This window comes from Ciconia boyciana, chromosome 13, assembly GCF_034638445.1.
Source record: "Ciconia boyciana chromosome 13, ASM3463844v1, whole genome shotgun sequence".
Classification (NCBI taxonomy): domain Eukaryota; kingdom Metazoa; phylum Chordata; class Aves; order Ciconiiformes; family Ciconiidae; genus Ciconia; species Ciconia boyciana.
The window spans coordinates 4,277,086-4,301,605 of record NC_132946.1 but is presented as its reverse complement, the minus strand read 5'-3'; the positions used below and the strand labels follow the sequence as shown (position 1 = coordinate 4,301,605).

At 41.6% G+C, this 24,520-nt stretch overlaps 1 protein-coding gene and 1 long non-coding RNA gene across 5 annotated transcripts in view; one reads left to right on the top strand and one right to left on the bottom strand.

The window, feature by feature from the left end:
* Nucleotides 1-8,688, bottom strand: part of LOC140659224 (uncharacterized) — a 45,061-nt gene extending 36,373 nt beyond the window's left edge. Inside the window, exons 1-3 of one of the 2 annotated variants that reach the window (XR_012045048.1) lie at nucleotides 8,553-8,688; nucleotides 451-513; nucleotides 189-324 (exon numbers count right to left, since the gene is read on the bottom strand). This is a non-coding gene — a long non-coding RNA (uncharacterized lncRNA). The remainder of the gene's footprint in view (nucleotides 1-188; nucleotides 325-450; nucleotides 514-8,552) is intronic. The other variant, XR_012045050.1, reaches the window with a different exon arrangement.
* On the top strand, nucleotides 8,056-23,960 carry ARPC1A (actin related protein 2/3 complex subunit 1A). Of its 3 annotated transcripts, none has more exons than XM_072878589.1 (10): nucleotides 8,056-8,212; nucleotides 11,519-11,623; nucleotides 12,215-12,319; nucleotides 14,607-14,829; nucleotides 16,532-16,639; nucleotides 20,043-20,255; nucleotides 21,410-21,485; nucleotides 21,686-21,879; nucleotides 22,600-22,690; nucleotides 23,573-23,960. In XM_072878589.1, exons 2-10 carry the CDS (start codon nucleotides 11,560-11,562, stop codon nucleotides 23,609-23,611), a joined length of 1,113 nt encoding a protein of 370 aa, XP_072734690.1. In that variant the 5' UTR covers nucleotides 8,056-8,212; nucleotides 11,519-11,559; the 3' UTR covers nucleotides 23,612-23,960. The 3 variants fall into 3 exon arrangements, with proteins under 3 accessions (XP_072734690.1, XP_072734689.1, XP_072734691.1); XM_072878588.1 differs by having other exon boundaries at nucleotides 8,057-8,212; nucleotides 11,542-11,623; XM_072878590.1 differs by lacking the exon at nucleotides 8,056-8,212 and adding an exon at nucleotides 10,565-10,583 and having other exon boundaries at nucleotides 11,542-11,623.
* Nucleotides 23,961-24,520: the final 560 nt, after the last annotated feature.

The window sequence follows — 24,520 nt, the reverse complement described above, 5'->3', positions numbered from 1 at the left end:
TTCCTCCCAGAGTGAGGCTGAGCCTTCTGCCACCTTTGTGCTTTCAGCTACTGCATGTTCAGACAGTATCTTCACCTTCCATCTACAGCACACTCTCGGCCACCGTCTTTCCATTGAAAGGTAGAAATCAAAGCCTGAAGTATCATTAGAACTAAAGCTATTGACTTAATAATAGGTGGGGATAATACCTTTGACTACTCCCATGGTATTGAGTGAGCATACCACCACCACCTGGTTTATGGTCCGATCTAGCGTTGCCCAAGTCAACTGGGATTACTTCCCTTGATTTCAGTGAACTGTGGATCCAGTCTTTACAAAGGCAGCCTATGATACACAGAAAAATTAAAGATATGGCAAAATTTCTCAGAAGATAACATACAGATATCGGGTCTACATATCCTGGCTTTCAATGTTCTGCATAAATAGCTGCGCTGTCAATCTGTTTCATACCTTCCTCACAGGCTTCCTGTGTGGCAAAAAGATCTGTGTCAGGAGCAGGATCATTGCAGGCACCTGGAAAAGATTAAGAAGGACTATTAAATTGCAATAAAAGACCTGTAAGTCAAGATGGAATAGGCTGAGCAGTTAGCCCTGAAAGGAGAAAAAGACCACCATCATGAAACTCCAGGGTAAGAAAAACATGTACAAATATATTAGAAACATAATTCCAACAGAGCAGCTATGAAACTCTTTACTGCACCTGAGCTTCCATATTCAGCACAAATACCTGAAAAGGAACGTTTTCATTTAACAGCCAACATGTCCCAAAGGGAATGCACTAATTTAAGGAAATCCAGACTAGGCAGAAAAGATGCATGTAGGGCACTCTCAGCTCACTGGAGCGCAAGAGAACGTCAGCGCTTTGCACCCTGTGCAGAACTCATCCATCAGAATCTTTATGGTGCTGGACTACAGCAGTAACAAGCCACTGGTATCAGCAGCTGATCTATACCCACGAAGGAGAATTTGCAAGGTGTACTGTCATCAGTGGCACAACTTGCCATTTATTTTTCAACTGCAACAAAACTCTAGAGCATGAGTAGCTTCAAATTCCTGGGGTAGATACCATCTTGACGACTAGAGGCTTGCCAATGTGACGCCCATCTACAAGAAGGGCCGGAAGGAGGATCCGGGGAACTACAGGCCTGTCAGCCTGACCTTGATACCGGGGAAGATTATGGAGCAGATCATCTTGAGTGTGCTCAACAGGCATGTGCAGGCCAACCAGGGGATCAGGCCCAGCCAGCATGGGTTCATGAAAGGCAGGTCCTGCTTAACCAACCTGATCTCCTTCTACAACCAGGTGACCTGCCTAGTGGATGAGGGAAAGGCTGTGAAGATTGTCTACCTGGACTTTAGTAAAGCCTTTGACACTGTCTCCCACAGCATTCTCCTAGAGAAGCTGGCGGCTCATGGCTTAGGCAGGTGTACTCTTTGCTGGGTTAAAAACTGGCTGGATAGCCAAGCCCAGAGAGTTGTGGTGAACAGAATTAAATCCACTTGGTGGCCAGTCACAAGTGGTGTTCCCCAGGGCTCAGTTTTGGGGCCAGTCTTGTTTAATATCTTTATCAATTATCTGGATGAGGGGACTGAGTACGCCCTCAGTAAGTTTGCAGACGACACCAAGTTGTGCGGGAGTGTTGATCTGCTTGAGGGTAGGAAGGCTCTGCAGAGGGACCTGGACAAGCTGGATCAATAGGCCAAGGCCAATTGTATAAGATTCAACAAGGCCAAGTGCTGGGTCCTGCACTTGGATCACAACAACCCCATGCAACGCTACAGGCTTGGGGAAGAGTGGCTGGAAAGCTGCCTGGCAGAAAAGGACCTGGGGGTGCTGGCTGACAGTTGACTGAACATGAGACAGCAGTGTGCCCAGGTGGCCAAGAAAGCCAACAGCATCCTGGCTTGTATCAGGAACAGTGTGGCCAGCAGGAGTAGGGAAGTGATTATGCCCTTGTACTCTTGCACTGGTGAGGCTGCACCTCAAATGCTGTGTTCAGTGTTGGGCCCCTCACTACAAGAGAGACATTGAGGTGCTGGAGCATGTCCAAAGAAGAGCAACAAAGCTGGGGAAGGGTCTGGAGCACAAGGCTGATGGGGAGCGGCTGAGGGAACTGGGATTGTTTAGTCTGGAGAAGTGGAGGCTGAGGGGAGGAGACCTTATCACTCTCTACAACCAGCTGAAAGGAGGTTGTAGTGAGGTAGGTGTTGGTCTCTTCTCCCAAGTAACTAGCAATAGGACGAGAGGAAATGGCCTCAAGTTGCATCAGGAGAGGTTTAGATTGGCTATTAGGAAAAATTTCTTTACCGAAAGGGTGGTCAAGCATTGGAACTGGCTGTCCAGAGAGGTGGTGGAGTCACCATCCCTGGAGGAGTTAAAAAAACATGTAGATGTGGCACTTCAGGACATGGCTTAGTAGGCATGGAGGTGTTGGGTTGACAGTTGGATCTTAGAGGTCTTTTCCAACCTTAATGATTCTATGATCTTCCTATTTCTTTTTCTGATCCTCATAATTCCACATCAGCACTTCAAATCCCTTCCATAATAATTTATCCTTCTGCTCCTTTCCAGATGAAGGAACTGGAAATAGAGTTAGACTCCAAACAGAAACACATGTGGAGACTGAAAATTCTGCACAAGAACAAAAGGCCTCTAAAGGAGCCAGTCTTCCACAAAACATGGCCACAAAACCCATCAGCACATGCAGGAGCAGCTGGAAAAGATACAGAACAAACTCTAAACCTACAAGAAGCAAATTGAGGAGGCTGTAGGTATTCCCTGCTCCAGCTCACTGTTTCATCACACAATTGTACCAGGGGCATTTTGGCTCTCCAAAACACATACTGCAGGAAGCACACATCCAGTTTCTACTGATAGCATCCCCAGACACGTGGCCCACTGTAGACTTGCATGCACCTATTGAGACAGTCACCCAAAAACATGCATCATTCTCTACAAAGGATTACTCTCCTCTCCCTTCTTTGCAGCCACTTCCTGTCCTCAAATACAGTCTCTAATAGGTGCATAAATATGAACACACAATTTAAAAAATACCTATTAACTACCATTCTTTAGGGTCATGACTGTACCCTTCACCTTGATGTCATTATGCAGAGATATCGGACATGTTCCAGGTCAGTTTTTTTCTAGTGCAAAGATTTCTCTTGTTAAATCAAACCCTTTCTGGTACAGGAACAGGAGGCTAGCCAGAGCCTGGCCAACTACAGGAAGACCATACATGAACTGGATGATGCAGAGGAGAGGGAGATGGGATGGCTGAATTGGCTCAAAACAAACTGCACACCAGGCATTGTGTCTCAGCAAGCAAAGGGCTCACTTTCTGGGGAGGTTATCCAAGTGCCTCAATCCTCTTCCTCTGTGTCAGCAGCTCAGGAATAGGCACCGAAGCTGGAGCTCACATGTTTGAACCCACCTGCCATGAATTTATTAGAGCAGAAAAGGGTGTGGGATGGAGATGAGGAAAACATAGGTGTGTTCTCAACACCAGCTGACTCATGCAGTTCCCTATGAAAGGGAACAGAGATATTCCACAAGTCTCTTTATGCACAGAGATAAATTCTGAAATGGCTAATGGTTAGTACCGATGTGTTTTCACTAATGGTAAAACAGAAAGGGGAAAAGAGCAGCATCTTTCTGCTTCTGAAAGGGATGCACATTAAGGGCTGAATCTTTTCTCAAGGGCACCAAAACTGTACAGCAAGGACCCATCTTCAGAAAAAGCCCACCTCATCCTGGCATGGTACTCCAGGACATTTCTGTACACTCCAGCAGTCTAGCAGGGAAGACAGGGACCAAAACTATTCACTTCCTACTCCCTCTCCTGCCTCCCTGGGGTAAAAACAAGGGGTTGCACATCATTGCTTATCAAATGTGCCTACACATTATAGCATTTCTACCTTCTTTCTTAGCAAGGTTTTGAAAGGTAAATAATATGCTACTGCAACACTGCTTCAATCTCCTCTTTTCTTCCAGAGTACTGTGTATTGTGCCAAGAGCTGCCCATTGAAAATTGCTATATAGTTGATTAAAACAACAGGTCTGAGATATCAAGAAGTGGCCTACATGGGGAAAAGACTAGGAGAGAGAAAAAGTGTGCAGCAATCTGCAGATAGCAGAATTATCTCTGTGTCAGACCCCAAAATCTGTAAATAATGCTTCACAAGTATACCTGGAATGATAGAAGACATCAAACACTACTTGAAAAGGAAATGTGCTAACAGAGGTTTGGGATTTTTCAAGTCAAGGATAGGAGGCATGTTTTGGGCCATCTCTTGCTAATAATTCCTCTCATCAATAGCCTTCATGTGTAGTCTTAATAAATCTGATTGTATGTGGAAAAACTTGAATTTGTTCACAGGAAGACAGCAGAACATAGCGTTTGGGGTTGCTGCTCAAACCTAAGATGCTAGACATAGCAGGGTGCTGCAACAGGAGGGTAGAGTAGCACAGACAGAGCAAATTCAGACAAGCTGGGAGGCAGAAACAGCTCCTGTGGCAGCACAGTGGGGTACAGTCTGCAGGACATGAGACTTTGTTGGCTGTGAGAGAATTACTCCAGAACTAGGAGGGCTTGATCCCTAGTGAATGCCTTGGACTAGCCAATGTTAGCAATGCCGACATACGATTTTCCTGCCATAATCTAAAAAAATGGTGATAAACACTGCTGCTGTTTCTTTTCTAGTGATCATTTGCTGTAGGAGTTAGGGTAAAACACTGCTGTCCTCCAAACACCCTGCTGCTGTTCACCAAGCCCTGCTTGGACAACTGGAACAAATGTATTTAGGTATACAACCTTTGAAAAGCAGGCTAACAGAGCACAGATGCTACCAGATGTCACACACTTTACACTCTGCTCTCAAGGTGGTCATTTAGAGCCTGAGCACGCAGGCTCCCACCTGCATCACCACAGATCTTCTCTGGCAGCAGGGGAAAAGCAGTCTGTATTACCTAGAAAGGCAGTATGCAAAAAGACTGCACAGTAAAAGTTTGGTCAAGCTGCACGCAGTGGGAGCAGTCTTCCTTCTTCCTCATTCTATATTATGACCATTGCACACATTACACAAAGTTAAAACAGGAGTCAGCAAGGCAGGCACAATATTAAGGAGCAAAAAAAGAGGACATTTGAATACATGGACTTTCCCTGCTTAAAAATCCCAGATTTGCAGTTATTTAGATCATCAGTGACTTTATCTGATCTTAAGGCAATGTTCTTGATAATTCAAGAATATTACTGATGAAACCCAATTGACAAATTACTGTGATAGGCAGTTCTAGAGAAGAAAGGAATACAACTAGGGGAAAAAATTACATTTGTTGCACCTTCCTTTTAAACATCAGGCACGATATGACACTGTGCTGGAAATTGCTACATTTTCAAATACTGGGGTGAACACCACATCTAGAATGCCTCTCAAGGCAAGTATTTTCATCTGCAATTACCTGTTTGTACATAGGTTTGCTTCCAAAAGACCTCTTTTTGACTAGCTACTACCCATATGAATGCATTGCTGTTTAAAACATAAAAACAACCTCAAAGAATGTCCCAGCTCAATTTTTTTTAATACATATCTTAAGGTCTGACTGCATCTAAACTATTTTCACTAAGATCAGTTCAGCCTTGCTTCTGAGGCCTTCATCTCAAAAACACTGGCATCCTTGCTGGATTAGCACAGCATAATTGTATCAGCAATACAGCAGGAACAAAAGTGGAAAATTCTCCGGAAAGCTTTGCTGGAGACAGGGCCTTAGCTTTTAATGCTTAAAAGCTCTGCAGAGTTCCTCATTTAGAAACTTTCACCCTATTTGGTGAAAATCATTTGTAAACATAAAACCATACTTAAACATAATTTCATTCCTGTTACACAATTTCACTCAGCCTAGTTGCATATCTTTAATCTGTGCAGCTGATCTAGTTTTATCATTAAGCCAATAAGGGCTGCAATGATTACATATCTCACAGTTACAGAACCATAGTAACACTGGTTTAGGAGACCATCAACTCTAGCCTCCTTCCCGAATGCAAGATCTTATATCGCGCTTTCACCATTCTGACAAATATTTGTCTGATCCATTCTTAAAAACCTCTCAGAGCAGTCCTACATCCTGCCAAGTCAGTCCAACACAGGGCTTGACTACTTCAAAGGAATCACTGAGAATTTTTTCACTGTAACCTAGATCTGCCTTGCTGTTATCTCAGCTTACGACTTCTCACCCTACCCAATGGGCATTAGAGAACAAATTGTTCCTTTCCTCACAGCAGCAGCCTTTTATCTGTTTGAAGACTTACCACATCTTTCCTCAGTTTTCTGTCCTCTCAACAGGCTAAGCAAAAGTCATGTGTTCAAAGACTTGGATCATTATTGCTACCTTTTTCTCCAAATACCTGTATTTCTCTTGTGTGGAGCCCACAACAGGACATACTCTTCTAGCACAGCTCAGCAGAGCAGGATTTCTGTGTCTGTCTTACTAGCATTTTCTTACTTATATGGACCTGCATGGTGTTTGCCTCTTCTGCAACAGCAAGATGTTATGGACTCCTATTCAGCTTATGACCCACGGCAGCCTCTCCATCCTTTCCTGCAGCACAGCCAGCTGCCCAATTCTTCTTAATCTTTTAATTCTGAAGTTGATTACATTGAAGTCTACAGCAGTGCACCTGCTACTGAACCACATCCTATTTTTTCCATAGAGCTCCCAGTTTGAATCCTAGTTCTATGACTGTGTTTATTCTGCCTTCAAACTTGATCTCATCTTCAGATGCAGTAATTACATTCTTTATTTCATCATGGATGAGTAATGGACCCAGGGTAATTCCTTGTACAAGCACTGATATTAAGTACATTTTTCCTCAACCAGTTTTGCAACTCCCTTAGAGCGGTATCATCTAGATTGGTTTCCCAGTTTATTATTAGAATATCCTGCAAGCCAGTGTCAGAAGCTCTACTAAAAATCAAGATATATGACATATACTGCTTCTCCCTTATCTGCAAGCCCTGTTATGCTGCCAGAAAAGGAAATTAGATTGGCTCAATTCATTCACAGCAAAGCCATACTGGCTACGATTCACCTTCTTGTTTCCTTCTAGATGCTTATAAATTGTTTATTTTCTCTCAGACTAGAAATGAAACTCACTACTCTATTGCTCCTCAGTATACCTGGGAGTCACTAATTCACCCCAGAATTGCTTTTTTTTTGCACTTAAGCTCACACAACTTCACAGGCAATGGAGTTTGAAGTTTTACAGGAGCCAACCCATGAGACTCCAAACAGCAACTCCTCAAGGGGATTAAGAGTGTGGCAAAGTACTGCAAATGCACTTCTTTCTATATTCCAGCCACCTAGGAGGGAAGGTCCTACAGCACCTGAATGACCTAAGATAGGATTGTTATCCCCTGCAGTGGAGAGTGCCTTCCTTCCATCCTTCAGCCTCCAAAAGGGAGGAAGGCCACAAACATTCCTTGCATGATAGCTCTCCAACTCTAAGTCAGCCTACACCAAAGAAGCCCAAATGATCTCCCTTCAACTCCTCACAACCTCCTTCCCAAGTCTGTGGCTGTCCTCTGGCACTGCCACCTGCAGCCATGCCAACCTCCACCTCAGGAGGCCTCACACAAACCAGCCCCTCCAGCAGCACCTTGGGCCTCCCCAAACCCAGAGGAGCTGCACTTAGCTCATGCCCCTTCCAAGAGAGGGGCAGCCATAGCCTCTTTCACCTCACAAGGCACCAGGGGTGACAAGAACCCCCTTCCCTGGCAGAACATAGAGCCTTCCCCTACCAGCCGCTGGCACATTTATCGTCTCCCACCCCTCTGTGAGGGGGGACGAACACCCCACTGCGCATGCGCACTCCCTACAGCGCGCACGCTCCCTCCGCCCCCGCCCGCCCGCCGCCTTTGTGTGAGGCGCGGGCACGGCGCGCGGCCCCCCAGCCCTCCCGCCGCGCAGGCGCAGAGCGGCTCCCCGGCGCGCCCCGGCTTCCTCCGCCCCTGCAGCGCGGCGGCGGCGCAGGCGCAGCCCGGGGGGGCGGCCGGCGGGCGGCGCGCAGGCGCAGAGCGCGTTTCCTGGCTCCCTTGTCAGTGCCGGCCCCCCCCCTCGGCCTCCGCCGCCGGCCGCTCCCTCTCTCGCCGCCCGGAGCGGAGTCGCGTTGACTGACCAGAGTCCGCGAGTCCCGCTCCGCTCCCGCCGCCTCAGGTGAGTCCCCGCGCCGGGGGCGTCTGTCCGCGGCGCCGCTGGGCCGGCCTGCCCCCGCCCCGAGAGGGATGGGGGGAGCCTGCAGGCCCGCCGGTGCTGAGGGGATGGCGGGGGGGAGTCACCTCAGCCCCGGCCTGCCCGGGGGTGGGGGGCCGTGCCCGGCCCTGTCGCTGCATGGGGGGGCTGGAGGCATCTTTCTGAGGGTGAGGTGATGGGGAGCCCTCAGCCCCTTCGCCCTGAAGGGACGGGGCTGCACGGGGGGATGGATGAGGCGGGGGAGGGAGCAGCCGGGCGGGCCTCGGCGGGGCAGCCCCTGCCTTGCCTCCTGTCCCTGCCTCACCGTGGCCTCCGCAGCAGCTCTGTGCACCTGTGTTATCAGCGTGGGGTAGGGCCGCAGCCCGCAATCCATCCCAAACCGGTCGGCTTTATAATGCTAATGGTGTCCTGTGTCAGTAGGCTTGCCTGCGAGGAGTCACCCTGTTGGGAAAGCTGCGCTGAGCGACTTGGAAGGGAATGACAGTAGTAGGAGGCAGTCCTTAATTATAGGCACTTCTCTTCCAGATGTTTGAGAGTGATGTAGGTGCTCTGAAAATAGGCAAGGATTAAAAAGAGAGTAAAGAAAAGAAAAAGAAAGTTCTTTTTCTCTCTCACACACACACGCTGTCTCCACTTCTGAATCTGCATCCTTGCTAGTTGCTTGTCCAGGGATGGCCTTACACCACATATTGAGAGATGACACCCCATTGAGAGATGACAACAGCTGAGTCCTGTACTTCCCAACCTTGATCTTTTCAGTCTATGTACTGAAAGAACTCCTTCTGTATAAAGGTGCAAGATTTCCTTTTTTTTCCTCCCTTTTTTAAAATTTTATTGAAACTTAAGGATAGTTACTTTGCATTTGAAAAAAAGGTTGGGATAGCTGCCTTGAGGACTTGGCTAACAAAGTTATCATAACAGTATCTTCCCTGCGTGAGATTCTGAGGCTGGCTGACAGGAAGGCAGTGAAGGGTTTACTACATATGAATTATATCAAGAATCATAGAGCCAGTTGCATTTTCTCTAGTGAAATGTGAGTTTGATTTCTGTCTGTGTATTAGTAAGGAATAAATATAACTGGAAGATGTCATTAAGATTTATCTTCACGAAGAAAATAGCACTGCAACTATCAGATGACAGAAATAGTAGTGCTTTTTGAGATTATCATCACTGTTGTTTTTTATGAGTTTGTTACCAAAGCAAAATGGAAAATAGTCGCTTGCTACAAGTTACGGTGCTCAAGAAACTCAGTCAATGGGAAGGAGTGGATCATATTGCTTATCTAGGTGTTATTTGGGAACAGCGTGTAGGTTAGTAAAAACCTCTAAACCAGAAGTTAGGATGGGACCGTATCATTTATACGTAGTGCCAATCTGTGGAGAAAATACCAGGGTTGTATTAGAAAGTGTTTCAAAATAGCTCCGTTCCTTGGGGAGGGGAGATTGAATATTTTTACATTTTATTTCGGAAAGAGTAGAAAAGGCTGAGCATTCCTTGTTGGTAGAACAGCTCTTCAACTTTTCCTGTATATGGAAATGTACTGCTACTGAATGTTGGCATGTACAAAAGCAAGATCGTGGAAAAAGCAATTTGCAGTCATGTTTTGCTTATATTAACACATGGAATCTCAAATCATGGCTGTCCAAGGTCAAAGGTAACGTGGATTATGTCAATGTTTTCACATTAATAAAAAAGTAATTAATTATTTTGCTTAGGACTGCATATATTTAATAGCTTCATTTGATTGGTACAATAAGATTATTAGAAGAACCATGAAAATAATGCTGGTTAAAATTATGAACTGGACTTAAAGCTCATATAGTTAAAAGTTATATGTGAAGTACATTTGAAATGTCACTGTAAGTCCTATTTCTTTAAAGTAGCAGTGCTTGATTTCTTAAAAAAAGAAAAAAGGAGAAAAGAAAAGAAAAAGGCTCTCCAGTTATTTGCATTGGTGAAGTACTGTATCGTCTCTGCTCCAAGATTCAGCACTTTCAGCATATTTCTTAAACTAGTGGTGCGATAGTAATTGCTAAGCTCCGTAAGAACATACTCATCTTTCATTCACCCCTGAGTTTCTGCTGGGCTGCCATTCATTTCCTGTTTGCTTCCAAATTCCTACCTTGTCTTGAAGTCTCCACCCTCTGCTAACATGGCCATACTTGGGTATGTTGTAATTTCAGGCTATAATGGGTGTGGATGTCTTGGAATGACATCACAGAGATATTTCTTTTTAGATGTATATGTAGGGGCCAAAAGACTTTGATCCATCAGCCAAGGATAAATTGCTATGAAAATTAGTGGAATATATGGAAGGAATTGACAAATCCAAGCTGTATGTATTGGACTATGCATGTTTTAATTATTACAGGTGACCTTGAGTTTTTACCATGTTATCTTCCATCCATTTATGCTGCCCTTGGTTAATACAGGACATAGAATACGATATGATATTTTAAACAACTTCGTATTTGCGGGTTGGTGCGCCTCCAATTGCAGATGTTCAGCACCGTCTCTTGTAGCAGTCATAAGTTAAAGAAAAAGCTAGGTATCTAGCTTTTTTTTAAACAAATTAAAATACTTACAAACTAGAATGATTCAGCTTGTTCTTTTAGTGTTTGAATCTCATGGGGGCAAAAGCCTAACTATAGAACAGTTTAGTGCTAGAATTAATTTTAAGAAATTAGTAATTAGTTAATTACTAATCCTAATAATTTTTCCCTAGGATACATATAAATGGTTTTATCAAATAATACATCAGCAGATTACAGTTACTTATCAATGTTCTGGACACACCAATTTAAGCTCCTGAAAAAGAAGAAGAAAAAGTTTTTATTGTAGTGCTGCATGTGAGCCTTGATACATGTCAGGATTTTGAATCGATTCACTCAGCTGTGTCCCTAGATTCTTTTTTTTTTTTCCCAAGTATTCCACTTCCATAGTAAAATTATTAGGTTTGTTAGATTTCCTAAGAACCTGCTCTCTCGCCTGTGAGGATACGCTAAGAAGCAAGCGTATATGGCTTTTGGGTCAATTGCAATCAGGTTCAGTAAGCAAGACACTTAAAATTCATCAGCCTACTGAAGATATCAGAGCGTATGGCAAAGGCAACTCTTAAGCAGCCTTAACATATTTACTGAGTAAGTTGTCATCTTCTGTAAGTAAATTGTAATACTGGACTGAAACAACCTTGGTAAATGTTGAAGGCTGATCTTGTTTTAGTAATTATCTAATTTTGAAGTGTTTTGTTTTCAATTTTACACCTTTCAGCTTTTTCAATTTTTACAACATAGGAATATCTTTAACTCGGAATGTCTCTACATCAGTTTTTACTAGAGCCAATCACCTGCCATGCATGGAACAGAGACCGTACTCGTAAGTAATATGTTAGTTTTAATTTTTAATTTTTTTTTCAATTGCTATTTTTTCTTTACTGTCAGTTTGTGACCTTGTAATGTTCTGGATCACGTTTAGGGAAGGTATGGTCAAATACATAGTGTTGCATGTTAAATATCCCACTTACGATCCAAAAAGCAAGCATCTTCTAAACCTGAACTTTTCTAAACCTATTACTGGAACTCTGGCATAGGAGCAAATCTAGTCTTATTAGTGTTCCAGAAACCTTCGCTTCTTGGTCTGCACCTTGTGAGAACGACCTGGCCCTTACCCTCTTTGACCCTCTATTTCCATACTGCAAACCAGCCCTTTCTTTTAATAGCCTATTTTTCTACTAGAATGTGGGTTGTCATGTTCAAACTGTATTGTCTTTCTGTGCAGTATACTCATGACCATGTTATGACCATAATTACTTGAGATTATCCAGGGATGTTGGCCCATTGTTTACAAAACCCATGTAATGCTCTGAAAATTGAGAATACAGGCTTTAGATTGGAAAGTCTTTCCAAGTAAAACATTTGTTATTAAAAAGCCTTCTGTACTATTGGATTGTTTTATTTCTTCTTCAAGAGATTGCCATTAGCCCTAATAATCATGAAGTCCACATCTACAAGAAGAGCGGAAACCAGTGGGTAAAGGCTCATGAGCTAAAGGAACACAATGGACACATTACAGGTAAGAGAATATTGTGCTGTGCCAGACATTAAGTTTGTCCGCCCCCTGTTTTCCCCAGTTGAGAATCTGAACAGGAAATCTGCAAGTGTTGAATAAATAGATCTTTTTATAGGTTGGCATTCCCACTTACCGAGAGCTTTGCAGCATTTTTCTGGACTGCATGCAATGAATGTTAGCAGGAAAAGCCCTATTTCATTTCCAGACATTTTGGTAGTGTAACTGAGCCTTTCTTTCTTATCTATTGCTTATTTTTCATCCATAATGACATAATGAGAATAAACTTCTAGTCTTCTGAAGTAATCTGGTTGTGTGTCAAACTCTCCTGGTGATACATGCCGCTCCCTTTCAAGCGCTAGTATTAAAACTTCATCAAGTATACAACTGTTACGTTGGTTTGTGGTTTCCAACAGCAATAAATATCCTTTTTTAGGGACTGTATAAACACTTGAAGTGGTCAGTCCTGGATTTATGACAGACCATCAGTGAGTGCATTTTACTGCAGGCCCAGAGTATCTGTAGCTCCACAATGAAAATGTAAGAAGAGCTGCCATGATGAGTCACAAAGTGTTATTTTTAAAATGTGATTGTCCTGTGGTAGTGTCTTATTACTATTTTTTTTCATGGTGATATTTTTATAAGGGCTTTATTCTCTAAGGAAATGAAAGTAATTAATACAAGCACTCGTTCAAAACAGCAATATCCTTTATTCTGTTCTCAGCTCACTGATGGGCAGAAGTATCTGCCCAACAGCGTTTTGCAGGGACTTTATTCAATTTATCTGATTCTTGCTGTCAAAGAGCACAACTGTACGTGTTCTTTTGTGAAGAGTCACTTGGGCTGAATTTACAAACGACATGCTGTTCCCCAAAGACATTTCTCTGCATTTTACTTGTACCTGTTAGTGTTAGAAGCCAAATATTCATGACTTGGGAAAAGAGCTCTCTCCACTTCCCTGCATAGCTTATACCTTTGGAATACTAAATGCTGTGGTTGTCGTAAAGAGTAGACTTAAACTGTGGTTAGACACAGGAGATAGACTGATCAAACCGCTTGTTGCCTCTAACAGGAGTGATTCAACTACTGCCACTCCAGCTTCTGATCACCAGGGACAAGGTCCCTTGTCTTGCCTTCTGTGTCTTGATTCAGAGGTTTGTGGTGAGCTGCTCCTGTTCACTTACAGGAAGAGCATTACTCACTCTTTTTGCTGGCTTTGTTTTTTGCTAAGCTAAAAAGCTGAACTTGCCATGGGTCAGAAGAACACTGGTGCTGGGGCAAGGGAGGTGGTGGGAAAGAGATGTAAAGAGAGGCAGGATGGTCCACCTTTCAAAGGCAGTGCTAGATTGACTCGCGTAACTATGGTTTCAGGCTACCAACCTCTTGAAAATTGAACTTTTCAAGCATAAGCCTATTTTGAAGTAGACCATGTATGAATAATATGGTAAAATTAGTACAAATTCTTTCCATAACTTTTATCCTTTTTTCAGTTTGTGTTCTCAAGGCATGTTTTGAATACAGAACACAGTTATGAAAAACCACTGAAATATAATTTTGTGGCGGGAGAGTTAAGGATTGCGCTCTGCATCTCAAAGAAGGATGCTGGAGAAAAGATTAAAAATAATGTTGCTGTAAGACTTTCCAGTTGAGAACATCCTTCATTGCACAGGAGGGGAAAGAAGCAATGGCAGGCTTATCAAAAGCTTCATTTTATTCTTTGAATTTGTTATTTTTGCTTGGTAAACGTTTCTTTCTCATGGCACAGCTTAAATAGGCATGGAGAAAATGTAAGGATTGTATCAGTACATAAAGATTGATAACTTCTAACCAAAAAACCCTGCTATCTAAACTTTTAGATCATGACTGTGGTCTGGCAGGAAGCAGACAACTATGTTAGAGATTTGTGCGTAGTTTTAGAATTGCTGGATTTCAGCTGTTGAAACGGGTCTCCTGCAGAAGTCAGTGGTTTGAAGGGTGCCAGCGGACAGGCTTTAGCCGGTCTGCAGAGCTCCGCCTGTTGGCCAGCCGTCAGAGCAGGCTTCCTTAGCGGGCAAATTCCCTGTGGAATCTGGAAATTCGGGATCTGCGATTTTGATGAAAGCTAGTGGGAGAAACTGATATCCCCAACAGTTTAAAATGATGCCTGGAGAATAAGTGAAGAAGGGGAATACTACTAATACGTAACAGTAATAACTATCTCTGTAGTAGAAGGCTGTGAGATTGTCTCTGTTTTGGCTTACTGTAAAGCAAACAGTAAAGGGAAAAGTTTATTAATGTGAACTCTGAATTGCAGGTATTGACTGGGCTCCCAAAAGTGATCGCATTGTAACTTGCGGTGCAGACCGTAATGCCTATGTCTGGAGTCAGAAAGACGGCGTGTGGAAACCAACCCTTGTGATCCTGAGAATTAATCGTGCAGCCACCTTTGTGAAATGGTCTCCCTTGGAGAATAAATTTGCTGTGGGAAGTGGAGCTCGGCTTATATCTGTGTGCTACTTCGAATCTGAAAATGACTGGTGAGCTGTTTGAGTTTAATTTCTATTTATACCCCTAAGGTCTGCCCAGGAAAGCTAAAGCCTGGAGTTTAATGGTGGTAACTAGGTTACTGTTTTCCCAATTCCTAAAATCTTCAGGAAATGTAGAGGGATAGGCCTCAAGTTCTTTCATGGACTTTTTACATCTTAGGGAAAAGGTTCCTTCTTTTACTTCTTTACTCTGGTGTAGCACCTAAAGGTCTTGGACTTAGCCTGTTTTCAGGTTGTACATGTTGGTGTGGATGTGTTCTGGCTGACTGCCATAAACATATGTTGCTTTTCTAAAAGTGCAAGAATTTCAGAGTAAAAATTTCTTTACCACAACTGTATGATTGAAAAAAGAGAAATGTTTCCCCCCTACACCTCCTTCCAGAATGAATGAAGAAACCTCGACTGGAGTCTTTCTTCCATATAGGGTATTTTGGGCCATTTCTTGTCATTAAAGAATTCACGTCTGTCACTTACCTTCAGGGTGGTCTATTAGAAGATGTTCAAGCTTGTCATCTACCTGTTCTATATTCTGTCATATATTCTTGTCACAGTTCTAGATTTCAGACAGGACTATCACAACTATTTCCACCATTAACATTTTTTTCTCTTTGGCATCTGAACTTAGTGCTTCTGATCTTTAATGGATCTACATTTGTAGCTGTACGTGTTGGAGCTACGTTTACCATACCTTCTGTGGGTGGAATCAGTATGTTGAGTATCTATTACTTTGGGTTACATAAACATGCATAAAAACACAGGTGTCTGTGCCTGCCGTTCTGTGTGCAGTCTTCCAGGTGGAGATGGTAAACAATGACACCATCTGCAAAATACATTTTAAAGACTGTTTTGGACTTTTATGCTTTCCAACATACTCAGTTCTTAACATTTTCTCTGCCTCACTTGTCTGCAGAAGAATCAAAACCCCATATGTTGAAGACAAATAATTTAGTGTGATCCTTAAAACTGCTTGTGCCTGTTGGAAGTAAATTCAAAGAAAAAGCACCATCATCCTGAAGGCCATCAAGTGAATAACAGATTTCATTACTATTTTGTAAATAGTTCACACAGACCAAATCTGCTGAGACGTATTTAGGCTGATATTGATGCATTCAACATCAGGACCACTTTTCACTGTACTTCAAATAATTGAGATGTATACACTAGTCATATCATTGTCAGTTCACCCATTTACTTGTTGCGGTTTATAGTTACTGTATTATTAAACAGTAGAGAAGTTGACGGGTAAGAGAGATGACTGTAAAACTCATTGGAAGGAGCTGGAGAGGAAGCATACTTAGTGATCTAAGAAAATAGTGCTGCTTAGCTCAATATCACTGTCAAAGCTGAGCTCTTGTTCATAGGATGGAAGGGACCAGGCAACTACTGTGCAAAATTCACATTAAGGAGTTCAGTCCAATGCATTATAAAAATGAGTTAGGGGAATAGGATTCTGGTGAAGAGATAATATATTTAACATGAATTTGTTTATAATCTTTAAAATTTTAATTAAGATAACCGTATAAAGTTCACAGACTGTACAAGGCAATATGAAAGATTTGGGCAGAATGTGAGTTTTATTGCAAAACTGATGTGTTTAGTCGTTGGCAAGGGGTGATCTTTTTGAGGAGTATTTCATGGGTTTGGGGGAGTCCGGTAAAATATTTTCATGTAAATTTTATCTCTCTCCATTTAGGTGGGTGAGCAAACACATTAAAAAGCCCATTCGTTCCACTGTTCTTAGCCTGGACTGGCACCCCAACAATGTTTTGCTGGCTGCTGGATCCTGTGACTTCAAGTGCAGGTGAGAGAAAATAAAGCATCTGTAAATCAATTTGGATTACTGGTTCAAGTTAGTAGCACGAGCATGTTGATCATGCATTTGCTATCAGAATAGAAGACAGCTCATTGCATGCTGTTGTAACCAAAATAAAATATCTAGCTTAAGAGACTTTGGCTTTGGTGCTACTGCATGCAGGCTTTGGACTACCAACATTTATCTGTTGAGGAATGTGCCTGAATTTAATGAACTGGTGGGTTTCTTTACTAGCAGTACACAGAGGTAGTACTACTATGCGTGCACTGAGTGCTGAGATCTAGTTGTTAGGCTGAAATTGGACTAGCAGGTGCTATCTATCTTGTAGAACACCAACACTGCTAATTAGAGTTTAAAACGCAGTATCCTAATGGTGCAGTTCCAAAATTCAGGGTAACTTGGCACTTCCAAAGGCTATATCTCCTCTTTTTCTTCCCTGAATCACTTGTTCTCTCCCCTTTGTGCTAGCCTTAATGTCCTTGCAGCTCTGTAGTGAGCAGGGTCAAGGCATTGATCCACCTGAAACTCAACGCAACAAAACACATTTTTGAAGAGCATTAAAAAAAAAAAAGGCTGGTAAAAACAGATTGGCCTGTGAGATGGATGACGTAGTCTTTCAAACCGATTGTGAAATTACACCATGAGGGATAGGTCCTGCAAGTTGCTCTGTGCTGAGTGATTGGGGTCACTGCAATGAAGTCTGCATGGGAACTGCAGAGTGGTTGGCTTTAATTCATATTTTACTTAATCACTTGTACCTTGAATAATAAGGAAAGCTTCTTTTCTTAAATTATTTATGTAATAGGGCAATTTTTAAGCTTCAAAGTGTGTACTAAAAATGACTAAGAAGGAGTGGGAGGGGGAAGTGGGACCGACTATTACCTTCCTTATTTCAGAATGAAACCCATGCATCTACATTCGATCCTTTGATACCTTTTTATGTAAGGAGAGATGTTAAATGGAAGCTGGGAAGAAGAGGAGAGTTGTCTCCCTTCCCTGCCTTATCTCCAGTTTTAATTAGATAAACTATACATGTTCACTTTCTTTCACAAAAAATGTGATGTAAAATGTACTCATTCATCTTCCAGAAGCAGCTGCTTTTCACATGTGGAAATTTTTTCCTGTGTGTTCATAAAGCATCTCGGGACTCTGACATTAGGTCAGCTGATCTCTCTCTCTCTCTCTCTCTCGATATATAGATATATATATCTCTCTCTGTCTGTTACTTTGGACTTCATCTACAGGCTTTGTTTGGTGCTTGTTATGTACATTGCATCCCTGATTACCTCCTCTTTCCTGTTCTGGTTGAGAAGTTAGACTTGAATTACTTTCTGTTCAGTATAGGTTTTGGGTTTTTTGGGGGTTGGTTTTTTTTTTTGGAAGAAAGTCAAGATGTGGTTCAGCTAATTTCCTAGGAGCGTTCTCTAGAAGACTTGCTTAGTCTTTTGTTTCCCATCAGAAAACTCATTGTGTCCTGCATCTTATTTCTCTGAAAAATGGTGTATATTTTGAAAAAAACAGACCTTGGTTTAAAACATTTGGGAAACTTTCTGCTCTTGCTTAACATTTTACTTTAGGATGAATAATTTAATAATTTTGCTCCTTTTATTATAGAAATCTCCATATAGGAACATTAAAGAAAGGAAAAGTAGTGGAGATTGGTACTGCATTTATGTTTCTATTTCTTCCCCAAAACCATGGAAGAATATTCTCTTTGGTAAATGAGGAATACAGATCTCTAGGATTCCAGTTCTAGGGAATGTTCAGTTACATATTAAAGATAATAAACATATCTGGGCCTGAAGTATGCATCTGTTCTGATAGGTGGTTCTGAAGAAAATTATGAAATGGATCTGCCAGAGCCACTGCCAACTAATAAGCAGCTAAGTGGGAGACATTTTGGAAAAAGAATGGAGGGCAGAAGAGGCTCCGAGTTGATAGGTATTCAGCAGAGTTTTTTTGGTGGCTGGCCTAGATGAGCTCCTCTTACATTTGTCTTTAGAAATATATATAGAGCGAACAGCACTGCATAGGTGTGAATTTTATATTCTTGCTGGAACAATGTTGCTGTCGGAATGAAGGTCATTTCCCAATGCTCTTTGAAGGCTGGGGCCTTCAAGCTGACATGATTTTGGTTTTAAAAGAGAGGGAGACTTTAGTAAGGGAAAATACTTTTTTTTTTAACTAACAGTTATCTTCAAGGTCTTTCATTACTTAGGAATGATTTTTCTTGTGTCAAAGGCTGTTGCTTTAAACATCTTGTCCTATTTCCATACATTAAGAGAACCATCCTTTTAGAAGTCTCTATAAAATTAAGTTTGTTGAAGGATTATCATTAGATTATATTTAAACTGATAGAGCCGAATATAAATTCATACTTAATTCTCTGAAAATCTGTGCCTAATATAGCTGCAGTTAAACCCTTCTTGTTCCAAATGATCAGCTTCATTTGAATAAGCTGAATATAGGTACCTTTTGAAGTGCATACCCCACACATGTAAAAGATTTAAAAAACAGGGAGGGGAGAGCAACATTTCCTTAAACTCACTATAAAATAATTCCTTTTTGTGTTTGACTGCAACCATGAATATTTGATCACGGTTTTTCATTTATACTGAAATGTTTCTCTGGTAGTAGTATGGCGTAGCTCGCTTGCTCCTCTTGTTCAATGGACTCTAATCCTATGTTTGTGACGTCCCAGTAACTTCCATGGTAACAGTCAAGAACACCATATTGTGGCATGTATGAATCATGCAGAAGGAATTTGATGAAAGGGGGAGGCTTTCTATTTAAACATATCTTGAAAATTGTAGTGCTGGGAAAAAAAAACTATAAAAACATTGTGGTGTTTCAGGTTTTCAAGGCATTCTTTCAGTAATGAGCCAGAATAAGGTGGCTCAGAGCCCCTTTGCTGGCATTTGAACATCAGTTTTCTTTCTTTGAAATCCTGCTAAAAAGTGAATGTTCTTAAAAAGTGGGTAATTTTGTAGGTGTTTGTATTAGCTTCTAATTATACAGTGCAATTCGTGGTTTTTCTCTAGCCAAAGAATTTACTCTGAGAGTTATTAGCACCGCAAAAGGATGAAAGGGAAATCTTAGCACAGTGGAAAATGCAATGACAATGTATGTTTTTGTGCCATCTTCTAGAAAAAAAGGAGAGAGATACAAGAACAGCATTTATGAGAAATCTGTATGCATTACACCCTTTGTACTATTGCTTTCTCCCTGGGTACTGAAGCTTCCCAGCCACCAGCGGCTTGTTGTTTAAAGATACCCTAGTATTTTATTTTGGTAGAATTAGAATGCATCTGTTTGCTTCCAATGTGAAATGTATATCAAGCTCCCAAGGTTTTTTTCTGTCTTTGTTCATGCTGAAATCTTTTATTTGCAGGGTGTTTTCTGCTTACATTAAGGAAGTGGATGAAAAACCAGCCAGTACACCATGGGGCTCCAAAATGCCTTTTGGGCAGCTGATGTCAGAATTTGGGGGTGCTGGAAGTGGCGGATGGGTGCATAGTGTCAGTTTTTCTGCCAGCGGTAACCGCCTAGCCTGGGTCAGTCATGATAGTACTGTGTCGGTTGCTGATGCCTCAAAAAATATGATGTAAGTATGCTCTTTCTGTTAGTTATTGGCTGTTTGACATAGAAGGAAGCAGTATGTGGAATGTTGTGCTTGCAACGAGAGCTGTGACTGCTGCTTCCACTTTTGACAATTTTACTGTAGATTCCAGAAGTCTCTTTGAGGCCTGTATAAATAAGGTAGATTATTAAAATTTTAGATTATATAATTTAAATTTCTTATAAGAATTCTTCAATGAGGGTATAGTCTATTTACTTGGGGGGGGGGGGGAACAGTGTTTGGGGGGAAAAAAAAAACCAACCAAAACCGTTCCACTCTAGTGATTGGGGAAACAATATTTCCTTGTAAATGGATTCAAGAGAATCCAGAAACATGCTCACTCCATAACTACTAAGACCCTATCCCCAACTAGGATCTAGAAAAAATAAGTTGTTCATTTCATGAAATGTTAATTCCAACCACTGTCCTTAAGACACTGCTGCTGCAAGATTTCAGCTTACACCTTCCAATCCAACAAAATATTTTATTAACAATTCCTCCTTCTGCTCCTCATCTTGATCTGAATAACTGTTCAGTGTCCATGGCTTTCTAACCAAGAAGGAAGAGATTCCCCATACATTTTGATAGCAGAGATCTCTGGTGGATCATCCAGGCATTGCTGTGCTTCATTTTGAATTATAGTTCTGATGGCTACAGCTGCACAAGTACCTGGCTGGGGATATTGTTAAGTATAAAGTGTTCTAGAATTCTTTTCTCATTTGTTATAAAATCACAAAAGTTGACGTAATTTAACCTACAGGCTTTTTCCTCCTGAAAAGATGGTGTCAAGCACTAAAATGTCAAGTGTTTTTTATATGCAAATGAAATTAACAGCTTCATCAATTTGAACCTTTTTGGGGAGTATTATTTTTAAACTCTTGCCACTGTTGACACACAGTACTAGATAACTTCAGCCTTTCCCCTGGAATACTTCATGTTTGTTATAGATCTTCCAGGACACTTTCATTAGGTTAAAACTTTTTATTACAAATTACAACTTTTTGGTGTCACCTCAGGACAACTGAGCTACACTGACTTCTTTTCCAATAATCCTCGTGTGGGAAGGGTCTCTATTTTTTTGTTGGAGCCAAAGATGAGAGGTTTCAATGAAGTCCTCTAACAAATGTTCTTGTGTTCAGGGTTTCGCAGCTGAAAACAGAGTTCCTCCCACTCCTGAGTGTGTCGTTTGTCTCTGAGAACAGTGTGGTGGCAGCTGTAAGTGTCTATTATTTTCTCCTTGTAGAGTGTTGTAGTGTTTTGGAGAGGGAGAAACACCATACATTACGAAGTTAGTAATAAGCAAGCTCTTCCATAGTGTCAGTCTTTGCATTTCTGCAATTAGCAGCAGCAGAAAAATGAAATGGTGATTATGTTGGTTATGTTTCCTGACATGCTTTCATGATGCTTTGTTGCAGGGCCATGACTGCTGCCCAATGCTCTTTAACTGTGATGACCGTGGCTTGCTGACCTTCGTTTCCAAACTAGACATTCCAAAACAGAGCATCCAGCGCAATATTTCCGCTATGGAACGCTTCCGAAACATGGATAAAAGAGCCACTACAGAAGATCGTAACACTACCCTGGAGACACTGCACCAAAACAGTATAACGTGAGTGTCTTGCTGCCAATGCCAGGGGAAGGAATGCTCTCCACATCACTTTGGTTTCCCAGGATGTACTGCAAACCTATGAGAGGTCACATTTGCCGTACCAGATGGGTTTAGCTGGTATCCTGTTTTCATTTTAGTCTTTCACTAACAGCAGTCTATTTCTGGGACTTATATGGAAGCTGGTGAAGTTAATCATTAACATGGCATGCATGCTACTGCTGTTTGCTTATGTTTAATGTGTTCTGTAACTTGAACACAGTTTATCTTATCAAATACGTAGATAGTTTACAAGAGGTTGGTAGCACTGTGCAAAATCTAGTCAGCAAAATTCAACTGAAACAGGAATTAACATACCAGCTTCCTATTTCGGATGTTATTTCCATGGGTATTTATTCATCAAAAGGATTGATTCAGGTTAATCGAGTAAAATATCCTTGCATTTAAAAAAGTATGAGAGCCCAGAGAATGCTGACATTTCTGAAGCAATTTGTCCTTATTCAAGGAAAATGTTTAGGCTACAGTCACCAAGCGATAAAAGAGCTTTCAGCATCCTTTTTCTTTTCTTATTTTTCTGAAGCATTATACCAAAAATCTAGCATAAGCTCTGCTATACTCATGTCTCCCTTTGAGAGAGTGGGAGTTGAATTCAGCCCAAATTTCACAGCTTTTTGGCTCTCTGGAATGGGTGTCTGTGTTACAGCTATCACTCTCTGTTTTCAGCCAAGTGTCTATTTATGAGATAGACAAACGAGATTGTCGTAAATTCTGCACCACCGGCATTGATGGAGCAATGACCATCTGGGATTTCAAGGTATGCTTTTACTACCATGTTTATGTGAACTGAGTGCGATGGTGGGGTTTTTTGATCTATAGCATCAACTTCTGGGGCTCCGCCCTAACGCGGGTTTTATTAGCAGTAGGAAATCCAGACTGGACTATTCAAGCCATTAGTGAACTCCGTGAGGAAGACAGATCCAAGACTCAGCATAAATGCTGATATACTTTGCTTACCAGATGGTGCTAATCCAGACTTAATTTTTTGATGGAATCACTTAATGTCCCTGTAGGAATCCCACTAATTCTTTCCTTCTCCAACCTCTACCTCAGCCACAATCAGCCTGGAAAGATCATTGGTACAACAAGGCCTGCTGCCCCTTCTTGCTCCCATCCCTTTGGAATCTGCTCACTGTCTTTCTGCAGAACATGGCCCTGCCCTCTCATAATTAACTTATCAAAGTAGTAAGAAGTTACCTCAAACAGTTAGAAAATACAGTAAGCACTGTACTGAAAACCCTAAAAGGATTTAATAACGCAAGTGCTTGCTTTGCTGAGGACCGGCCAACAGAGGTCTCTGCTGGCCTCCCCAGGCTGCTGAGAGCTGTGCGCTGCCTTTAAGAAAAGAATAGGTTGTCTGTATTCTATAGTGCCGGAAAGCTCTGGTGGGGACAGGAGCCAAATAAGAAATTGAGGCGATATATAAGCTGCTTTAACGCAGTTTCAGGGGAAGGGGGTGGAATCATTGGTCTATATATGCATGAGTTTGAAATGAATGACTGTAGTGGTCTCTGGTTCTTGAATATGAGTCTAATCTCAAGTATTCAGGGTTTTTACTCATTTTTCTTAGCATTTACACTGACTTATTTAACACAGGATACTGTAGCAGCTTGTGATTAAGATTTTTCTCTCTTTCAAGACCTTAGAGTCCTCTATTCAAGGTCTACGAATCATGTAAAAATGGATTTCCGTGATCTAGCAGGACAAACTGCTTGACAGAATGCAGCTCCCACATCTGCACAAACCCGAAAAGGGAGGAGGAAGGTGGAATATTTGGAAACACTGAGAAAATACAGCTTGGCAGATTTTCTTTTGAATCTAAATTTGGTGAATTGTGTTGGTTTCAAAATCAGCTGTGATTGTTCTTTTTTATTTGTTTTTGGTTGGTTGTTTCATTCCATTCTTTACCAAAGCTGCTCCTTAAGTAGTTTATTGCAGGAAGTTATGAATCACTAACTTAAAAGGGGAATTTTATGTAAATTGTCTGCTAGAAATAATAATAATAATAAAAAAAAAAGAAAAACTGATTTTTTGTTTTGATGCTCATTAGCAGTGATTAAAAAAGGGATATTAAGGGAATTAACTCTGAGAGAGAGAGTGGGAAAACCCTGCGCTGATATTTTATGGCCTTAAAACAGGAAAAGTTCATCTTAACTGAAAGTTTCTTAAAGTTGCCAGATGAAGACCTGGAGTTCTGATGATCTGGATGTGAAGATTCAGCTGGGCTTCTTTCAGGGAAATTGTTCCCTTGAGGTGATGTTTTTGGAGGATGAACGATTTTGTCCTACTACTCTTCATTCTGTCTGCCTAGCATTTAATCCAGTAATAACAGCAAATTAACCTGAATGTCTTTTTTTATCGTCCATTTAGTGGGTCATAGTTTTCCAAAGGCGAATGACCAGAATTATTTGTAGTTCCCTTTTAGGATTTGTATGAAGACCTCTCACAGTGCAGTGCCTCGGATATGGGGTGGAAGGCTGCATGTGGAAAGTGAGGCAAAAATCTGCTGAGCCAGATCTTAGGAGGACAAATTAAAAGCAAATCACTTTTTAAGTCCATGAAGCTACACAGGCCGGCATGTCGTGTT

Excerpts from the sequence above, each read along its gene's own strand:
- ARPC1A (XM_072878589.1), top strand. The coding sequence starts at position 11,560 with ATGTCTCTACATCAGTTTTTACTAGAGCCAATCACCTGCCATGCATGG. Across the intron at positions 21,486-21,685 it reads AGAACAGTGTGGTGGCAGCT|GGCCATGACTGCTGCCCAAT; the intron begins GTAAGTGTCTAT and ends GCTTTGTTGCAG. Across the intron at positions 21,880-22,599 it reads CTGCACCAAAACAGTATAAC|CCAAGTGTCTATTTATGAGA; the intron begins GTGAGTGTCTTG and ends CTCTGTTTTCAG.